Here is a 22,631-nt window from a genome sequence, read left to right on the forward strand (position 1 = left end):
AGCCAATCTAGTGCCAGCTCAGTGTTCTTGGGGGGAGAGGCCATTCAAATAATGTGGCTGGATATTCATGAGGGCCGGGCTTTTGCTTGGAGACCCTTGTCACACAGCCAGCTAGTCATAACACTCAGGACTTCAAAGGAAGCCAGTGGCCCCGTGGCTGTCGGTGAGACGTGTGAGTGACAGAGAAGACAGACACGAGGGACAATGAGAGGAACTGAGAGTGTGAGACAACAGAGGAGAGGCCAGTAGATGGAGACCAAGTTTGGAGGCAGAATAAAGAGAAACAGTGCAGTGAGAGTCACAGATTTGTAGAGACGAAGGAAGAAAAACAAATAAGATTAAGAAGAAAAGAGAAGGTGAGGCACATAGAAACAATCGTCCCCGGACACAGACATTTTTTTTTTCTCCTTTTCGGAGTATGGTGGCAGAGTGCACATGGATTTAGTCGACCTCTACCTCCCAGAGTGTTTCACCTACCACTCTGACACAGAGTAAGTACTTTTTCACTGTAAAATGAGTGTACAGAGCACAAAGTGTAACACAGGTGTGAATGGAGCTGATATTGTGTGTGATATTTGAAGTCATAATGAACAACTTCTTCATAGGATGTTTGATTTCTGCGTTTATGTCATAAATGTTTCTGCCTCTGCCAACATATTTAGCAGAGATTTTTGTATCAGTGTGTTTTCTACTTGCTCACAACACTTCCTTCTGACGGATGGTAATCATGCCTAACACATCTGTGTAAACTTCCACAAATATTTATCACATAAAAGAGCTGTGTGAGTGTGAGACTTGGGGGTCCTCAAGTGGGATGGAGAAAGGAAAGCATAAGACAAAAAATAAAGTATTTGTAGTTTAAGGGAAAAGATTTGACCACTGCAATGTTTGCATATCCAGTCATTACAATTTAAAGTCTCATTTTTTGCTATTATTTACTAGTTGTAGGCCTACTTGCATATAGAGTTACTGCTGTGTAATAAAAAGAGATTTGAAGAGGTGTTAAAATGTTTCCTTTGGGGAAGTTTGGTCAAATATTTCCACAGGTGTTGAGGTGTGTTTGCATTGCTTACAGTCAGTCATTGTTCAACCTGTTTGTTTGTTGATAGTGATGGTGAATGGGTAAGGCCAGTTTGGAGGAAACTAGTCCTGCAGCCTGGGTCAACCCAAGGCTGGTGAACATTTCCCCCAGTTACATGAACAAAGCAAAATGAAAGCCTGTGAAAAGACATGCAAAGCAGCTGTTTAATTACCCCGAGACTGCTTTCTGATTGCCTTTCTCCTCTGTAATCATAAAAAAAAAAAAAAAAAAAGTTCATTATCATCACTGCAATGCTTCTATCAGCTGTGGTGTAATCACTCGCCTCACTGAGAGCATCTCATTGAGCATTTTAGGGATCGGGAAATGAACTTTCTTTTACATTAGAAGAAAAAGATAACTGTGAGCGAGACAGACAAGAAAACAGAGACAGAAGCAGACATTCGGATGATGCGCAGGTCGGATGATTGCTGGCGACACAGACAAACCAGATAAAGAATGGGTGAAAAGGCGGTGACGGCCGCAGATGATCCCTTGCGTGGCACGCTATCCATGTTTCCAGAGCCTGCGGGTCCACGCTGCAGGCACAGGAACCTCATCTCCCAGCTAACAGCTTCGTCCAAAGCCTGACTAAGGCTCTTACGGCTGGCTGGGGGTGCCACTGATCCCTGCTCATCTCCTACTGGCTCATAAGTAAAAAAAACCAAACAAACCCTACTGAGACCCCACTGACCTATATAACAGCTCCTCAGGTTTAGGGTTAGCACTGAAAGGTTAGTGTAGGTCAACATTTTTGGTGATATTGCATGTATTGGGAGAATCATTTTAATTTCACTTCCCCAAGGACTATTGATTTGTCCATTTCCTTTGCTTTTTATACCTCTCTGTCAGTCTGTCCCTCTTATTTTCTGTCTTCTTTTCTCCTGTTTTTCCCTCTCCCTCCCTCCCTTCCTTCCTCCTTCATCCGGTGGGGTCATTGTCTGCATTATGACTCTGCTCATTTGAAAGTGAGTGTTGCCTTCTCTCTTGTCTTTCAACACCCACAGGTTAATGAGCCACAGGACTGCCCCTTTCTGTCTCTCCCTTCCCGGCTTTTTCACACTCCCTCTATCTGTCTGCCTCTCTCGTAATTTCCTCTCGCCTCTCTTCTTCTGTCTTTCTGCTCCTCTGTCGTTTCACGCTGCATTTTAGCCTTTGTTGCCAAGGTGCAATTAGAGTTGTTTTGGATACTGGGACACAAAGGGAGTGAGGGGATGGGGGGGTAAGGTATGATAACTTTGAATACCCATTGACACACACACACATTCTCCCTGATTTATCCCTGCTGCATTGGCTGGACGTGCTGCACCGACCGTCTTTTGATAGGCTTTTATGTGGAGTTGTAGATTAGTAATCTGTCAGAGTGAATATCACATCACATCTGATCACCCCACTCAAATGCCATTTCATTATGAAAGCAAAACGCCAACAGCCCCCCCCCCCCTCCCTCCTCCTCCTCCTCTTCCTCACTGTGATGCATTATAATGGGAGAGCACAAAGTATATCTCACTCCGTACCTGTCAGAGACTTGACACAGCAATATGGACGACTGTGATGGATAGCCAATAAGGGTACCAGTGACTCATTTTAAAAGGAAACTGTTCACTCTTCACTGTACTGTTTTTATAGTCTTCAAAGTGGATTGGAGAGGTAAGAACTGGAGGGGGGGTGGGGGGGAGTTAAAATGGCCTCAGATAATGAATTAGATTTGATAATTAGCTCTACTTAAAACAGTTGAGATGCTATAATAATGTTGCTAAAGTTGTCCTCTACTACTCCTCTTGTTGGCTCTCTCTTGGTATCTTTACTTGTTGTGAGTCAGTCTCTTATCGTGTGTCTGTGTATCTGACTTTGTGGGTTTTTAGAGGGGTCAGTAGCGCGTGGCCATGGTTTACTCAGGGGGTGGTTAAAAGCAGCCAGTGTCTTTGCCTACCAAATGACTTGTGGCTGAGAGAACACTGATTTACATGGCAGGAAACAGACCGACTTAACATCCACCTCAGTGGGCCAAGATTAGAGTGGGAGAGGCGTATGAGTGTGTGGATGGTGTGTGTGCATGTGTGTGTGTGTGTGTCTACAGTGTGCGGTGGAGAGAGACAGCAGAGGGTTTTTTAAAGTTGGCCTGGCGACACACAGTTGCATGAAAGTATGTGTCGGGGTGTTTATGAAGACACATGCTTTAAAATGTGTCTGTAAGTGTGTCTGTGTGTGTGTGTGTGTGGGAATGTGGATGAACTAATTGTGTGTGCAGGGAGCTTGAACATGTTCCTGAGCACATGAACACACATCTAAAGCCTGTCTCTGATTTTTATTTTTACATCCGCACACAAACATCTGACGCCAGGATGCGAGCGTGTGTTTTCTGGACGCGTGTTTGAGCGCAGATCACATGCCCGCGAGCCTGCTGTACACCTCAGCTGGTTTCAGATCCTTTTTTTTTCTCCTCCTCAACAGAGACTGTTGTGGTCACATCTTGATCCAGTAATAGAGTAATGATAAACACTTTGACATGCAGATCTAAAAGTGGAGCACACCGGATACTAGAAGATGCCCTTTCCAAGAAATTATTATAGAAGGGTTTTCACAATGCAAAAACACAAGACTGATTTGACTCTCCATATACAATACACAAGAATGTATATTTTTTTCTCTCCTTAATGGATTGAAAAACGTTTGTTTGTGTCAGTGAATTGATTTTTGCCACATATTTTAACATTTCCTAACAATAAAAGCTGCTAACTGTTGTTACTGACCTGTTAACTGAGCCGTGTTTGACAGGTTGAGTACTTAGAAACACAAAGAGACAATAGAAAGAAGAAAAGAGGCAGAAAAAAATAGAAAGATGTGCAAATTTGGATTGAACATGATAGTGATGATGATACGGATGATTTCTGGTTTGGTCATTTCCCTAGGTTTGCTTAAGCAATCTCCTCCTTTGAAAACAAAGCAGTGTAATGGACAGCAGCTTTGCATATGTGGGAAATCACAAACGGCTGGTTTAGATAGACTGGGATGGATGGATGCATGAATGAAGGGACGTGGAGACAGAAAGGTGGATGTAGTCGTAGCATCGGGAGATTGATGACGGGAAAAAAAAGTCTGCAGAAATTAGAGAGACCAGAGGAATCAAAATACACAACTGTGCTTATACGAGATGATATATGAACCCATAGATGCATAGTAGTGGTTTCTATCTGTGTAAATGATGCCTGCCTTAATCAAACTAACCACAGCCCACAGTCCTGAACGCCAACTACCACTTATTAATATTAATAACAATACCAGGGTGACTCATTATAACATAATGCTGACCTGGAAGTCAGAAATCTCTCACTATCATGAATATGTAAATGTGCACACACAATCATATATATTAAATCTTCTCCTCATTTTCCCTCTGCCCTGTTTCCTCCAGACATCTGGGCAGGATGTCAGTGAGGGGCTTGGACCCCACCTGTCCCTCCTCCATAAAGCGTGAGCCCTCCAGCCCGAGCCCCAGCTCTCAGGGTGACGTCAGCCCGGCACAGCCCAGTCCTGGAAGCTCTTCCTCGGACACAAACTCCAGCTATGGGCTCCTGACGAAGGGCCATGGTCTCAGCAATGGGCTGGACTCACCAGGCCTCTATGGGCACCCAGCAGCATTGGCGAACAATGGAGGAACAAACAGGTTGGTGTATGCATCATGGTGTCCCTGATTTTATGTTGCCACCAATTTCTGATCTTAAAAAGGAGTCGTTTTAATATATGAGCATAATCTTCCATATTTCTTTCCTTCATTTCTTCCATTCTTTCTTTCCATCCCTATCCAGGAGGTTTGGGGAGGAAGAGGGACAAGTGAAGTGTGAATTCATGCTGGGCTCTGTGGCCAAGCGGCTGTGTCTGGTGTGCGGTGACGTGGCCTCAGGGTACCACTACGGTGTCGCCTCCTGTGAGGCCTGCAAGGCCTTCTTCAAGAGGACCATCCAGGGTAAGAAAAAGGCAAACACACACACACAAAACACACATTTATGCACATGAACATGCTCCGTTTTATACTTAGTAACAGAGTTTATTGTGCATGGCTGATAATGCTTTCCTGCATCATATAAACCTGTTTTACAAGCAACACGGTGAGATGCAGTTGTACCCTAAGCGTTTGTTATGGTATAAACAAGCCCCGATCAGTTAGCTCACAGCTTCCGCCTCCTGCCTCTAAAACTGCAGAAAGCCTTTAAATAAAGACCTGTTTGCAAACAGCTGATATCGCATCGTGTATATAGTCAACATGCGTGAGTTTAAAAGCCTGAGATAACATATGGTACTGAATGTATTCATTCGCTCCAACACTGAAAGCCGTTAGCAGTGGGAGCCAGAGGTATGCAGTGTGCGTGTTTTAAAGGGATTGTCCTGTGCTCTGTCGGCTTGCGTCCCAGGTCAAGGACCTGGCAGGCTGCATTGCGTTTAGGCCTCTCGAAGTTGGCAACTGTAGGTGGGTTCAGAGGTCAAGCTACCTAAGTGGCTGTCAGATCAAACGGGGAGATCTGATATCTAGCTCATCAGATACTTCCTGTTTCTGATCGAGGGTGGCAGCTGAGAGCGCCTGCAACTGGCTGAATGCCATCAGGCTTAACATGCGCATTTGGCTGCCATGGCTGTTACTTTCATTTAGGTGCTGAGAACATGTGCTCTCGGATATGATTGCACTTAATGTGAGTGAAAATGAATATTTTTTCAATAATTTCTGTTCTCAAAAATTCAAACTGACACTTTACTAATTTTACCGATGAACTTCAGTTTATATACACCCTGAATACTATACACCCTGTGAAACCAGTTGTATTATGTCTTGGTGATGGTGACTCTCATGTTCTAAAGCTTGTGAAAATAACCCTGATGATGTCATGGTGATGTCATCAGGGTTATCTCAGTTTCAGCTTGAGACCACAAATTTATGACAGAAAGCCAAAGTTACAAACTGGAGGTGTGGAGTTGGAAAGACATGAGTGTTTACCAGCGAGGAAGGGTCTAGTAAAATATTCTAGCCTGTTGCATTATGGGAATTGTAGGATCCAACGTTTTTGGAGCTTGACCCATACTAGGGATTAAAAGTCAGGATATCTTAGCCTCTATTGCTTCGATTTTGACCATTCTTTTTATACTCTGTTTCTCACAAGCCCTCCAACTTTATGAAAGTGCAATACTAAATCATTGTAGTACCCCTTTAAAGTCCCTTTAATGCTCTGGCATATTTTAGTAAAATTTGCCTTTTAACGAGAGAGCTGTGAACCACAATATCTAAATGAGAATTTTGTCATAGACTGTAATGTTAAATTATTGCTCCATTGTCTCCACAGCAGTTAAAAGAACATGTTTTTTTATCTTCTCTCTTGTTCTCCTCAAGGTAATATTGAGTACAGCTGCCCAGCGTCCAATGAATGTGAAATCACCAAGAGAAGGAGGAAGTCCTGCCAAGCCTGTCGATTTGTGAAATGTCTGGCTGTGGGGATGTTGAGAGAGGGTGAGCCATACACTGAAATTCACTTTTAGACCTGGGACAAAACAATGTTTGAAACACACTGAGTTGCTTTTTATGGGATTGATTGGTTGGTAAACTTGGCAGGAGTTCAAACCTCGTCCTTTACACAACTGAGACAGAGAAAAAGCATCCAGAAGATGAAGGCTAACAACAGTCCAAGTGGGGTTTCTTTTGTTGTGCATTCTTGGAAACAATACCAGGATTATTTCTTCACTTTATTACTGACACCCTACGATTACCACATTCTCCTAATATCTCACTCGATAAACTGGAGACGGCATGTACTGTAGTTGTGAAACTTAAAACTTTTGACAGTTAAACTTCAAGCCCTGTGTGCCAGCTGTGATGTGTGTGTATGTGTAGTAAACACAGAGCAGAACAATGCATAGCCTAGTCCTTGAGAGGGAGGAGAGGCCTACTAACTATTCAATTGTGTCAGTCTCTGCTTCGCCACCGTCCCTCCAAAATAGCTTCTGGAAATCTGCCAGTGTGTGTGTGTAAGTGTGTTTGCAACCCTGCAGCAGCTAGTGAGATAATGGAGGGAGTTGTTACTAGGGGCTTCTGGGACAAGACTTTGCAAAAATTAAAAGAATTTTTTTAAACGTTTGAGAGAATTTTTTTTACAAGTGGGGATTTTAATGGGACAAGTGACCTAAGCAACCCAACCCATTGCTTTGTGATGGACAATAAAGTTTTTCTGATTCCTGAACCTTATTTCTATACCTTTTAGTGTATTCATACCCAAGCACACAATCCACTGGGTTAAATAAAAAAATATACCATATTATTTTAGTGATGAGCTTTTACATTCCAAATTGTATGTAGTTAATTTTCCCAATGAAATACTACAGTATATAAGCTCAAAACTGCAGACTGAGTACGGTGACATGTACGCATTCCACCGGTGACAGCGGTCAGGTCTTCAGTCTGACTGTGTGCCTGTCTGGTGACATATTGTTGTCCAGATTTAGAAGTGACTCAAAAAGGAAAACATTAGTGACCTCCTACTGTACCGACCACTTGTTGCATGCTGTGTAGGGCCAGCTGATGATAATAAAAGTGGAGGGCAGATAAAACCTGTGTGTGTGTGTGTGTGTGTGTGTGTGTGTGTGTGTGTGTGTGGGTGGGTGGGTGGTGGGTAAAATTTAAGGGCTGAGGGATACTTAATGTAAAGATGAAGCATTTAATTGGTATTTAATTGTTATTGAAGAGGGAAAATAAAAGCTAGCTAACCGGTTGCTAGCGGGAAAATGTGTTTGCACGGTTAATTCAAAAGACATATTTGTACAACACCTGTTTCATATCTGTCATAGCCATTCCTCTTTTGTGTGGAGCAGTTAATACTCAGACAGAGGAGGGTTGAATTAAAGTGGATGGTACAACACAGCTAACAAGATTAGTCAACTTCCTCCATTTTGCACAAATCTGTGGATCCAATTTTACCAAAGTTGAACTCAATGTGAAAAATGCATGCAGATGTTACCTTTCCCCCCATGATTGTGGCAATTCCATTCAAATAAATAGATTTTGCCACAGCATGTCTTTGTTTTAAACCCTGGTGTAGCCAGCCCTTCAAACAAGGTCCCAGGTTGGCAGAGAAAAGAAAGAGAATGGTAAAATTATTACCCAAACTGTCCATTGTAGACATTCTCATATCGTAGTTATGCACATACAGTTTTTCTGTGCAATAGGGATTACTTTCATTGCTGGTGCACTCACTTTTGGTTTATATATATATAACCTTTTTTTAACCAAAAAATCATACATTATCTCTTTTACAAGGGGGACTTGCCCAAAATGGCAGTGTAAAATATGTATCACAAAGATACATAAAAACAAATTTATTTATTTACAACAGTCACATCCAACACAACAAAACAGGTGAGACTAAATTGTTGACTCGATTACAACCTCTGTAATTGTCCGAGTCCTCCTTTCTTGCCCTGTCAGACTTTGTTCTAGTGATGCCGCCATGTTCCCAGATCTCAGCACTTACTTTCATGAGTACAATGTTATTATAAGCAGTAGAAATAATAGCCAAAACTACAAAAATAAGATCCCAGTTATAATAAACCAGAATTGTGCTTTAAAACCACCTATTCATTTCTATAGGCTACACACAGCAGCAGCATCTGTTTATTGCTGCTGTACATGTTCACAAATGTGTGTGTGAGTTATAGATACAGAGAATTATAGCATCTTTACACACGTATCAGTTTGTGTATACGAGTTTGTTTAAACACGTCAGTCTGCACTGACATTTATGCACACACCTCTGTGTGCTTTTGTGTGACAGTGTGTGTGTGTCTGCCCTTTTTCTAAATTAGCTGCTTTTAATAGGGTAGGGGCATCAACAGCATCCCGGTCCGCCTCTGACTCCCCCTCTCTTGCCACCCCCTTTGCTTTCCCTCCCCCCTCGTAAATTCCTCCAGATGCCTTGTGGGATTTCTGGACCTCCATGAAATGCGAACTGCCCCTCGTAACTCCCGTCGTAAGCGCCCTCGTAACGCGCTTCATCGTGTCTCGTAATGCCCCTCTTCCCTGGAGAGGCCGCAGTAAAGCCTGAGACAGAGGAGCTGTGAGGTTTAATGGGGAGAGTCAGTGCCGTATTAAATACACAGCTAAAAGACATATAGACCCCAGGCAGGATTTGATTAAGCCGTGTTTAGTGCTCAGTTCGACAGTTGCTGTCGCCTCTAAGGGCAGTAAAAACATGTATGTTAACAAAATGTGCTCAGTATTTTAAAATCGCAGTTTATCAGACGCATGCAGTTGTGTGTACTGTATTTTTATGGTTTAACAGTTTATGTTCCTAAGAAATATGGGCAGTGGTGCAGCAATACCTTTCTCCTTGTTACTGTCTCATCCCCACTTCCTGCTGGCTCTCAGGTGTGTTAATCATACCACTGATCATACCATGTTAATCTGTATTCTCAGAAAAGCACCCAAACAGAGCGAAGGGACTGTGTGTGCTTTTTGCTGCTGATTTTCCAGAGGCAGAAGGGGTAGGGAATGTAACTGACGCAGTAATGGTGCTGGCAGCTATGTGTACATTTGTCACAACATCTGAGAAGAGCGTGGGATTGTTTATAGTGAACACATGCTGGTGGTGGCAGCAGTAACGGAGACATGGGAGGGATGCCACCGAACACGGTAACCTGGATCAGGCCGGATCGGCGGTTTGATGTCCATGTTTCTGATCCTGCCATTTTGGGAACTTGTAAATCCCCTCATGTGAAGAAGGCTGAGTGATGAAAGTGGCAAAAAATAGATCAATGTCTATCGAACTCTGATGGGCTGTACAGGAGAACAGGGAGGAGGTGTGTGTGTCTGTTTTGTTATCCACCAAAGCTATTCTTGGCCTTTTGGTTGTCAGCACATTCCACTGTGAAGAGTTACACTTAGCTCTGATGTGTGTGTGTGTGTGTGTGTGTGTGTGTGTGTTCTGGCAGATCCAAACACACACAAATACAACTGCACACGCTTTCCCTGCATATCGAACCACTAAAGTTGTTTGATTTAATCCAGTGTTTGCCAACTGTTTGTGTTAAATCTGATGACAACACACACATAAGCAGCACCCCTATCCCTCATCTCACACCTCGGAGTGGCAACTGCCAGGTGCACAAGTTAATCCACACTTGCTATTTGCCTGTTGGGATATCACCTGAGGGTCAGGGGGCATTGAACCTACCAAACCAATCTCTTATTTAATACCCCACTCTTCTTCTCAAGTGCAAGCTCTTGAGTAATGTATGTAAAAAAAAATGATGGCCAATAGTTGGTTGAACACCATAAGTTGAACCTATAAGTTTAATTATAAGGGATTCAAGCTATTTATTTTGATGAGAAAATCCCAACTCAAGGTCCACTTACTAGCCATTTCCGGGGCTTTCAACCATATCACAGCGGTGGATGGCCTTTGCTCACTTCTCATGGAGATTAATCTGTTGACATGCACGCTCAGTAGTTGTTATCATTTCATCCTCTTATCGCACTTTTGCGTCAAACGTTTTTCTTGACCTTTGAAATAACTTGACCAAACACAATGCCAACTCAAGCTCCACTTACTGTTTTTTTTCTGTATCCTTCAACAGTCATAATAATATTTATTGGAAACTAAACTAAATTTGGGTTGGTAACATATTTATAATGTTGGTATTTCAATGAATTTTTTGTCCAGCCCTTGTTCAAGGGGAAGATCTTAAAATTTCTCAAGATCAAGAGTTTAATACTCAAAAACTCAGTTAATCTGCTTTATTATGTGGTTTGATCAGCTTTGACAGTGTCTTGGCAACATGGCAAACAAACCCAAAACTGTCTTTGATTCAAATATTGCTAAACCCTGTTTGATGCACAAAGGTATGTGACAAGTACCTTTTCCTAACTGAGCCCGGCCCACTTCAAAAAGTAAGTAGTAAGTAGTAAGTAGTAGTAAAATAGTCAGAAAAGCCAAGAGAAAATCTCAAAGGTGGAAAACTCTCATGAAAAAGAACTAAAATTCTAACTTTGGTAGAAACGTTTGTGTTTATGTAGAACCTTATCACTCAGAGTGTTCAAGAAACTGAAATATAGAAAATAGATTTACAGGATCTTTAAGGTGGTGGGTAGGAGAGTGTATTTACTGAAAGACAGAACATCTTCCAGTCAAAATTGCCCATCTTTATTTGTGGAAGTATTCTGTTTTACAACATCTGAGCATGATAATTAATAATGGTCTTATGAAAGAGCCTGTTGGCTTACAGTGAAGGTTACAAGCCACATTCCCAACAGCTCAACAACTGTGCAGCGGCCCTTTCCTTTCATCCAGCCTTCCACGTATCTGTCTTCACAGTACATGAATTATTAAAACAGAATGATGATTCTGTAAAAAATAAAATAACACAAAATAGCTTTACAAACCAATGTTTGCAAAAACGTTCCTGTAAACTGATGCAACCATACAACACATTTCACATGTCCGATTTTTATTTGTATTTGATTTGTTGTAGATATTCATGGACGTCCTCCATAAAAAAGCTGGATAAGTAAGAATATGTACAGGAGGCTGTTGGTGCAAAGGGATGGAGTATTACTGTGAGGTGTCAAGTGGGCAAATAATACCTTCAGAGTGTCTTTCCCAGACGCGACTGCAATTATAGGTCTATTCAGAGCCACTATGGCCATTTACACTGTAGAACAGGTAATCCAACACCACTACTAAAGGCTTCCTGAGTCACATTCACACTGGCTGGACGACTGTGACTCAGTATGTGTGTTTCTCCTCCGTGAGCTTAAATCCAACCAGCTTCTCCTCTTCTAACTGCCACCTTACCCACACACACACACACACACGCACACTCTTAAAATCCCCATCGCCATGGTGACAACTGTGCCACAATGCTTGTTAAGAGGAGCAGTTGTCACCAGCTGCTCTGAAGAAGTTGGGTCATGTTTCAGGATGCGTGTTGCTGTGCCAACATTAGATATATACCGTTCAGTCTCCTTGGGATCATCTAGATGTGTGAGTGGAGGGCAGATAATTGAGCAACATCCTGATGGTTTACTGGATCTAGGAAAGTACGCCTGGCATGAAGCCTCTTACTGATAACTCATTACCTGTTTGAAACTGTAATCAGTCCAAACCACTGATTGAATTCGGCTACTTTTGGATTAAACTGCCTCCAAAATCTATGCAAGATTCACACAAATGAACAATTTATCTCCAAACTGAATATTATTTAAGTGGTATTTTTACAAGCACCATAGTTTACTCTCTGAAATCGATCAATGTAGATGTATTTTATCGTTTAATCCAGCATTTAATTATTTTTTTCGTCGAAATCAAATGATATTATAAGCATTAGACATTATAATTTAATTATAAGCAATATTTTCTGTCTGTGTATGTGTGTGTATCCAGTATGAATGTAGGTTAGTGTTCATTTCTCTGCATTTGTGTTCAGAATGTAGCTGCTACACCGAATGCATCGTCAATGGCATGCGTTTGTGTTTCTGTAGGTGTGCGTCTGGACCGGGTTCGAGGCGGCAGACAGAAGTACAAGAGGAGAATAGACGCTGAGAACAGCCCATATCTGCACCCACAGAACAGCTTGCCCCAGAAGAAAACATGTAAGTTTACATTAACTATGATGCATTATGAACAGGACTGTACATTCTGTTAAGTAACCATTATATGTTAATTGATTCCTCTATTGTAGATATGAGAGGCCCTGATTTTATCTGTTGAGGTCTGAGAGTTCAAAACAATCAAATCATGTTTTCTGTGTTGTTGTTTGTCGTGACATTTAGTCTTTTTATAGCTAGTATTTGCTAATGAGTTGGCATTAATCAATGCCAGCTGTAATTTGTGGAGTGAAGAGTGGGACGCTTTGAAATGCTGTATTGGATGTCTTGTTTAATTTACAAAGCAAAATGTTACGGTCCTGTGGCAACCATGTATCTCCAAAACTTTTCATGAGGCATAAAAACAACTCTTTTTAAAGTTTTTTTACATAATGCGGTACATTTATCAGATAATCCTGTGGGGTTTTGAATGGTTTATTTAGCTTTAGAAGTAGGGCAATTTCCTCAACCCATAAAGGAACACTTAAAGGGTAATTCTGGTATTTCCAACCCTATTTTCCCATCATTTTGGGTCTAAATGATTAATGGGGCCAAAAATTTTGGAATTGGTCCAGTATTGAGTGAGAGCGCTGCAGTCGGCAGCTGCGAAACAGGCTGCAATGTAATCCTTGGGGGCAATTGCGCCCATCAAAGTACGTCCACTTGTTTTTGCCACTGACAGGCTCAGATTCTTAGTATAAGTGTCTGACAACGAAAGTAAACACAGGAACTAGCCGCCTGTAGCAGCATTAAGCCTAACTGCGTAGTGAACTACATTGGTATGCATTGGTAGGGAAACAAGTCAGCAGAGATTTATTATTGGTGTTTGGTGGCTAATGTTCAGATGTGACTTTACACATTAGCCAGTATCTCTGCTCACTCAGAAATTAATGGACGTCACTTGTTGATTGTGTTTGTTCAATTTTCCTCAGTGCGTGAGCTTGAATAAATTACATTTTTGATAGCTCAGACTGAAATGCTCAACTTGGGGAGATTGCCTTCTAGTACTTTGCCCCATATTTATGTGCTGAATAAAAAAAGGATTTTACAGCTTGAACGTCTCATCCCACTTGATGATTTTAAGCTCGCAGCTTTGGGTCTTTTTAGAGATGCCTGTGATTGTTTCTAAAGCCTTTTCATACTTTTGTGTGACTGGTTATATTTGTTGTGTTGCTCTCTCTGTATTTATGTATATGTTATGTTATGTATTCAGATCTCTTGTGCAAAAGAGATCTTGATCTTAACCACATTAAGCAAAGGTTTCAATAATAATACATATATAATGCAATATAATAATATAATACTTCCTTTCTTACACTCTCTCCAACTTTATTCTAGACTCTGTTGGTGGTGCAGTAGAGAACAAGGTGGTGTCTTTGCTCCTGGTGGCCGAGCCAGAAGGCATCTTCGCCATGCCGGATCCCACCGTACCCGAGAGCGACATCAAGGCTCTGACCACGCTGTGTGACCTGGCTGACAGAGAGCTGGTGGTCAACATCGGCTGGGCCAAACACATCCCAGGTAAGAGTCAGTCAGTCAGTCTCCTGTTCACTCGCACCGTCTACCACGCACAATAGCTCACATTAAGTCTATAATCAGATCAGAGGAGGGATTGTTGTGACTCGTGGTTGCCAAGACACTTGCTGGATGCCCAGAGGAGAGAAGGCATGTTGGCGTGCCTGTGTGTTATCTGTCAGTCAGCCTCTGTCTGTCTGTGTGTGTGTGTGTGTGTGTGTGCTATGCCCTTTGCTGGCCAGTGTGTGTTCCTAATTTATCAACCAGATGACCAGTGGCCACCTGGAAGTTTTAATTCACTTCCTGAGCTGCAGTCGTCTCCTTGTGCTGTCTGAATTACGGAAATCCTCCTGACACTTGGAACACGCTGAGCTTCTCACTCTGACACGGCAACAGCAGAAAGGATGTCCAGAGTGTTTTTTTTTTTTCTTTTGGATGAGAGTGTGGAAAGGAGAGGGGAAGTACATTCTGACAGCTTAGTGGGATTAAAACCTTGGTATGCTGGTATGTTGACGGTTGTAATAATGTGTGGTGTTTAGAGACGAGGCTACAGAGATTCGCAGTGCGGGTCTGGTTTGATTTTGGGATTTTGAGACATTTACAGTCAGCTTAAACATGTATTCAGAAGCAAATGACACAATTCATGCTTTGGGATGTGTGTTTTGGGCCACACTTGGGTGCGAGGGGCTAGAAATGGACAAATTCTCCTAAAACTACAGTCTGATGAAGATTTGGAAAGATAAAATATATGGAGCCTGAATTAATTAAACAAATAATGAATACTGATATAATTAGATTAGCGCTGAAATGATTCGTCCATTAATCAGTTGCTCAGTTGACAGAAAATCAATTGATAACAATTTATGGCTGCTGATTATTTTCAATATCAAATAATATTTTCTTGATTAATCATTCAGTCTATAAAATACCATAAAATAGTGAAAAATGCCTGTTACAATCTCACATTATGCAAGTTGATGTCTATTAATCTCTTGTTTTATCCAACCAACAGTTCACAATCCAAATATATTCAGTTTACAGTGATATAAAACAGACAATTATTACTTAAATGAGTAATTGATTTTCGACATTGCTGTGGATTAATTCTCTCTCGATTGAATAATTTATTAATCATCAAATTGTTTCGGGCCATTTAAGGTCATCAAAGGTCATCTATTCAGCGAAAATGCTCCAATGTTTTACAACATTGATTGAATATATTCAAGTTTTGGTTTATAGATAAAACAATCTGACGATGTCACCTTGGAACTTGTGATGGGCATTTGTCTCATTTTTAGACATTTCATATATTAAAAGCAGTGATTACCAACTCATGCTGCTCAAATCCACAGAACTTTATTTTAAATTCTAGTACAGATGCAAAAGTTTCCAAACAGACCAAATATGGCTGACCTTTGGAGAAATAAAATGATTCATACGACACACAGCTAATATTTCCATCTGATGAAATGATGCAGCCATGAAAAATATGAAGACAGTATATGTGATACTGTCATAAATCGTAGAGTTTGATGCGTTTTTTAACCTTGTCAATCCCCTACTTAAAGCAGGACCGGGGACTTTTACGTATAAATGAACATCAGTTACATTCAGGCCCTTGCCAAATGAGTTCACACAAAGCTGATTAAGCCTATCACCGCCATCGCAGTACACCAGAGTACACTGGCACGCAGGTAGTGATGCGTTTTACATCAACCAGCAATGATTGGTTTGTGACTGTCGGACAGGGCGGACTGTCTTCAGTGCGCCCCAACCACGTGGTGTCACCAGGGCAGGGACCTGCTCAAGTAAAAAGCATCAGGGGTCTGCGTTGATGATGTCGACAGTGTTTGTGTAATTATTCTCACTGCCAGAAGGGAGAGATGAAAGTTCTGCAGGTTTATGCGAAAATATAATGGGGAAATCAGATTTTAAATCATTATAGGGGTTAATTGAAAAAAGACTCAATAATCGATTAGTTTCTCTGTAGATACAGGCTCCAGCAGTCTACTAAAGGCATCATCATCTTTCTCTACGACTTGTCAAACTACTATTTTTAAGACCAAGATCCCTCTTGATTTCTTTTCTGTCTCGTCTTCTTATCATCTTTTTTTCCTCTAACTGAAGCCCTGCCTGCTTTATCAGCCATGGTTATCCACACCCAAAACATCACCAGGGAACACCTGGGTTTTTTGTTGATGTCTTGTCTCTGAAATGCTTACAATACAAACAAAGCAGGTGTGTGTGTGTGTGTGTGTGTGTGTGTGCTTGTATCTCTCTACTATATTTGTCCCTGCATTTCTTCCTACAAAGTGGACATGAAGCAACCATTTGAGTGTGTGTTGGTGTTTGGTGTCCCTCATCAGCATTTCCATTGTTCTGTTAGAAAAGGAAGAAGAACATTACCTCCCCCCGGGGCTGTTACTGTCTGTCTCTTTCTCCCGTTGTCGGCTCTTCGCTGTCAACGCACGAGACAGATGGACTCCAACTGATGAGTGTATTTGTAGCCCTTTGCCAGTGGAGGGTTTGGCTGTGAGAGCCAGAAAGCCATGTTTTCATTTTCATTTCAGCTGTCAAGCTAATTCTACTCAAACTTTTGTAAATGTCACAAATAATAAGATAAAATGTAACAAAAGGTGCACTCACATCAGACAAGTTGAAGTGAATGAACAGGCAGCTTAAATGTATGGAAAGAATTTAAGCTGACACGCTGAACTAAAACATGCTAAACTTGGGAAACATTACTTGCTAAAACATCAGTGTGTTAGCATGTCATTGTGAGCATGTTAGCATGCTACCATTAGCCTTTAGCTCCATGTTATGCCTAAATCCAGCCTTACAGAGCCGCTAGCATGGCTGTAGACTCTTAATCTTCTTTGTCTCTTTTTGTCATCATTAATTTTTGGTTGCATTGCTTGTCAGAGTATGTAAGGTTATTTTCTGCTCAGATAGCCTACATCTGATGAGCATTTTATTTACTTGTTACATTCTGAAGACTAAATGCTTCATTATTTAATAAAAAATATATGATTACATTAATCTATGATAAACATAAATTGTAAGTTTGTGGTTACATGTATCACTGAAAACATTTTCAACTTCTAGTGAGAGTAATGGCTGAGTAGATTTGGGCTAACATAACTGAGCACAAAACTTCTGTTTTATTATATAAAAACTGAAAAAGAAATACAGAGGCAGAGACAGAAAAGGAGAAAACAGACAGATAAATGAGGGGAAGAAAAGACAGTAATGGAAAAAAAATGAGAATGACTTAAGATGAAATGACAGAAGACAAAATGAAAGGAAGGGACAATAGCATCATTCAAGGTTGAGGAGGTAAAAGACACCAAGACAGCTTGGCCACTGGGATACAAAAAAAATCCCCTAACCAAAAAACAAAGAAAAAAGACACATACAAATAGAAAAAGGATATATAAAAAAGACTGCTCGTTCCTAGCAGCGTAATGGCCATGTCACATCTGCTCTGGATGAGTGGCAGGCCACACGGCCCTCATCGCTGGGAGAACCAGGGTCCTGGGCAAAGTGGCCCGGGCCATCTGAGTTCTTTGCCCAGGGGGAGGTGAGTGTCATGGGGCTACTGTCCTGGCTGCTCCCCCCTTCTCTGTGTCTGCTCTTATCAGGCAGATTGACAGTGATGTGGTCTGAAGTCTGAGGGGCCAGACTGGCAGATGAGCTGGCTAAAGACCAACTGCCCTCTTTGCTTTTGGCCCTTTTTTGAGTCTACTGCAAGTTGGCTATCAAATGTGTGTGTGTGTGTGTGTGTGTGTGTGTGTGTGTGTGTGTGTGTGTGTGTGTGTGTGTGTGTGTGTGTTTGTGTGTGCGTGTGTGTGTGTGAGCGACTATGGTGTGACTGTTACTGTTGATATGATACACCTAACTCTGCCAAGACAATTCTCCCTTTATGTCAACACTCCTTAATGCCCTCAGTGCCCTTTGATTTGGAAAAAACCATTTGTCCCTTTACAACTAGGTCTTTTCTCTTTATTGAAGGTTTCACTTGTCCTTAAAATCTATCAATATATTGCCTGAGATTTCATCACACACTCCCACAGGTCTCTATCCCTGATCGATGGTCCAGTGCCAGAATACTGATCCCTATCGGCCAATGAAATTGTACACAGACAGCATTTCCAATCAATCAGGGAGCGATAGTGGGGAAATGGGCGCCACTGACGTCCCCACAGATTGTAAAGAGCAGTGGATCCAGATAACAATCACTGATGGTGTCAAAAATACAAACACCTCCCCCTCCTCCCCTCGCTCTGTAAAATCATCTCTTTAATTACAGTAAACGTGTGTGTGAGTGTGTGTATGCAGGTTTATGCAGGAGACGTGAGCGGGTTTAATCATGCTCCTGCGGGGTGTAATTCTCAATCAAAGTGGGTGTGTCCCACAGAGTGTAATTAAATTCACCACCTATTCACTCCCTCTGTCCTTTGTTATGCCCTTTGCAGTGTGACCTGCTTATGAGTGAATCATTCTGCTGCAAGAAAACTGCACTATTGAAGATATTAAAGGCACATATAGCCCGTTTCATTAAAGCCAATTTTCTATATTTTTCTTATTGTCAACAAATGTCATGTGCAGAGACAAACCAACAATCCTACTTATAAGTATTGTGTGTGAGTGAAATCCTGATATATCGTATTCCTCTGTATTCCTCCGTTGTCATCCAAAAACTATTAAAAACACGTCATTGAGCCACACTGTTGTGCTGGGTGACATATGTTCCCTCACCATGAAGATTACAGTCATGGTAGTTTGTGTAGAAACGGCTCCAAAGATTAATAACAGCGATAACCTTTTCAGTCTCTGGAGAGTAGTTCCGTGTAACAATATCGCAACCACTTGACTTTGTGCTGAAGTTCTTTGAGAAATTAACAATGTAGTACAAAGTCAAGAGGTTGTGATATATAGCACAACAAGCTAGCGAAGCACTGTAAACGGAATTGCCTTATGGATCAACAGTGAACAGATATAATTGACCATTAGACCAGAATTCAATCATAAAACTGTTTGAAATAAGGGACATGGCTCATTTTTACAGGACAACAAAAACAATTTTTGCTGCTAGTATGTCAAATGCTAATACTTTCTCCGTGCTGAGTCTACTAATATCAGGCATGTTGTGAAGCATGCTGGGAACTGTAGGAAGTCACTAATTGTAACAGAAGTAGCAGGTTCAGGGAGCAATATGGCTACAACAATATAAATTAATCACAATTACTGCAGAGTTATGTCGCTCCTACTTCACTGTAGAGTCTATTCTCAGTGTTTGTGCACTGGAGACTTCAAGTTTCCACATCACACTTGTGTAGGATTGTATACTGGACCACGATTGGCTCCAAACTAGTTGTGATGTCACGAATCATGCTCGTAGGTACACGCCTTATACTCAGATTTAAGTTGAGCACTTTCCTCCTTCAGCAGATGAATGTGAAACAGCTTTCAACCGTCTAACTCTGCACATACATCATTCTGCACAGTGAAACTCAAACATCCAAATGAAGTGATAAGAAGCAAAACACATTTTTGAGTGGAGGGGGACTTTAATTATAGCAGCTTTAAAGAGAAAAACAACATCATCTCTCAGGCTATGAGGGCATTCTATTTAAAATAATACACACACGCAAGCACACACACACACACACAAAAACAAACAAGCAAGCTGTAGAAGGAGGCTTGGCAAATGGGTCAGCAAAAACACAAAGAAGAAAGTGAGCCACTGAATGCTGAGAAGTGTGAGAATTCAATATGCTCAGTATGTGCACAAATAGAGGCACTTAATGGCGAACAGAAAAAAGGCTTGAACAAGCTGCCACTCTGGATTGCAGTGTGTTTCAGCTTGGAACTCTTCCTCAGGCAGCATAATTTTAAACTCAAAAAAAGTACTAGCCGCAGTGTCTGTAACTAGTCCATTTTTATCCTCCTGTGTTTCCAGGCTTCCCCTCACTCTCACTGGCCGACCAGATGAGTCTCCTGCAGAGCGGCTGGATGGAGATTTTGATCCTGCGAGTGGTGTTCCGCTCACTGGCGTTGGAGGACAAGCTGGTGTACGCCGAGGACTACATCATGGATGAAGAGCAGTCAAAGCTAGCAGGGCTGCTCGACCTCAACAACGCCATCCTGCAGCTGGTGAAGAAGTACAAGGCCATGGGGCTGGAGAAGGAGGAGTTTGTGGTCCTCAAAGCTATCGCTCTCGCTAACTCAGGTACAGAGTTACAGAGACTCTTTGGCTCTGTATCTGCACATTTTTTAATTTCTATTTATCTTCAGGTTTTGTCCACTTAAATGATTTAATTTTTAATCCCTCAATTATCTCTTTTTTAATAGACTCCATGCAAATTGAAGACTCAGAGGCAGTTCAGAGACTCCAGGATGTCCTTCACGGGGCCTTACAGGACTACGAAGTCAAACACCACCCAGAGGACCCTCGGCGAGCTGGTAAACTGATCATGACCCTTCCTCTCCTCCGTCAGACGGCTGCTCGTGCTGTCCAGCACTTCTGCAGCATCAAACAGGACGGCCGCGTGCCTATGCACAAACTGTTCCTCGAACTGCTGGAGGCTAAAGCCTGAACTGAACACAGACAGCCATTAGAGTCGTCCTAAACCGTAGGCGCAGCGGTTAGGATGAGAGGAAGTGAAGGATAACGGGTAACGGTGGGGTTTGACACCATGTATTTGTCCATTTCAGCTTGCATTTGACAATAAAGTTTTGACTTTGCAAACGCCGGGAAAGTATATTCTATAGGCAAGCAGTTGGAACATGTTTAGAGCCACACCTGTCCTCCTTCCAATGAAAGTTTGAATGGAAGTGAATGAAATGCATTTAGTGTCCGGCGACAAAGATGTTTGTGACACTGAAATAAGTGCGTTGGCCCGCTTCAAATGTTGAAGACGGATGACCAGACAGCGTAAAAGCAGAAGGATCGCCTTCTAGAGATACTTACAATTACATGCCAAAAGTAGAGCTTCTTTTGTCAAACGACCACCTGATACTTGAAGATCCTCGTGGATTATTACACCCATCTCTAAGCCTGTTAATATGCATTCTAGTGCATTTAGAGAGCCTTCTATGGTTTTATTTATCCTTTTTGTATAGAGAAGGTACAGTAAATGTGTCCTAAGAGGTAAGTCTTGCCAAAGAGTAAAGACTCATACTTTTAAAAATACCAGCAAATGTCCACAATAATATAATGTGGCCTGTAAGACATTCACATAAACCTGCATCCCTGCTCTGTTGTGTATCGCAAAAAAAAAAAATCTATCTATCTATTCACTACATGGGAAACATTCATACATATATATATATATAAGGGAAGAGATAATCTCATGAAACAATAACCGGCCTCCTTATTTTAGCAGAAAATTTCAGGGAAAGAATACTTAACATGATACAACTGTATGACAACAAAGTGATATTTATTTCTGTTGTTTTGCTGTTTTTTTTTTTATTTACTAATGTGGCATTAATGAAGAGTAGATTCAAGCAATTACAGTGGATAATAATTTTTAAGAAGATTTTTAAATTGTAAGATAATTTTTTACTAGCTTCTCTGCTACACTTACAGCACTGATACCTATACCATATCATGAAATTCAAGACAACCTGATTATAAGTGGAGTACGTACTTGAAGATCATAATGTCGTAGAGTTATGTAGACCCATAGATATAACTTTAACTATGTAAAATGGCTGCCATACTGTATAATCTGGAGTAGGGAGGCGCTTGATGTCCTTTCTATGGTAGAAGTCTATGTGTAGGATGAAATTTGTGCACTACTTTTTTCCTTTTAGCCATAACGTTTGGGGATACTGGTGATGGCCCTTTGTTAATCTGTTAGTGTGTTTTGTGTGAAGAATAGTTATATCTGAAATTTGTCGCACACATTAAATGAAGGGATTTAAACTCGAGAAGGAATCTCAGTACAATAAATAAAAAATCTTGCTCCTTATTTTACTCCTTAATAACGCAAGGTACTGTGACACTAATGTGTGCATATTTTTGTGACAAAATGATGAGATGTGGCAGCAATATGACGGTTTAAATGTATGTTTTGATGTATATACGTCATGTCTTATGCCAACGGAGATGTTTAAAGATGCAGATAAGCTTTGTTTGGAAGAGCTGTGCCGTGCTATTTCATTCTCAGGTGGATTCTTTGGGCAATAAAGATGATCCCCTCAATGCAAAGCTCATATCATCTCAGTGTCGTCTTTCTCAATGAAGAGAATAACACTCTGAAACAAATTCATTAAGAGCTGGTAAGTGGGTGAAGTCTATTCCGTACTGTCTGACAATGGAATGTCGTTTCCAAGTTAGGCACATTTAGGCCATCAGAGCCCAGTTGGATGGAGATTTATAATTAACAGCCGTACTGTAATGAAGTCTAA

The 22,631-nt window shown here is 41.3% G+C and overlaps 1 protein-coding gene across 2 annotated transcripts; it reads left to right on the plus strand.

Moving 5' to 3' along the window:
• The first annotated feature begins 101 nt into the window (after positions 1–101).
• On the plus strand, positions 102–22,436 carry LOC122965514 (estrogen-related receptor gamma-like). Of its 2 annotated transcripts, none has more exons than XM_044329640.1 (8): positions 102–491; positions 4,494–4,745; positions 4,888–5,045; positions 6,459–6,575; positions 12,594–12,704; positions 14,037–14,219; positions 20,176–20,445; positions 20,568–22,436. In XM_044329640.1, the coding sequence occupies exons 1-8, from the start codon at positions 436–438 to the stop codon at positions 20,810–20,812; spliced, it is 1,392 nt and encodes a 463-aa protein (XP_044185575.1). In that variant the 5' UTR covers positions 102–435; the 3' UTR covers positions 20,813–22,436. The 2 variants fall into 2 exon arrangements, with proteins under 2 accessions (XP_044185575.1, XP_044185576.1); XM_044329641.1 differs by having other exon boundaries at positions 4,506–4,745.
• The last annotated feature ends 195 nt before the right edge of the window (positions 22,437–22,631 follow it).

Source organism: Thunnus albacares, chromosome 16, assembly GCF_914725855.1.
Source record: "Thunnus albacares chromosome 16, fThuAlb1.1, whole genome shotgun sequence".
NCBI lineage: Eukaryota > Metazoa > Chordata > Actinopteri > Scombriformes > Scombridae > Thunnus > Thunnus albacares.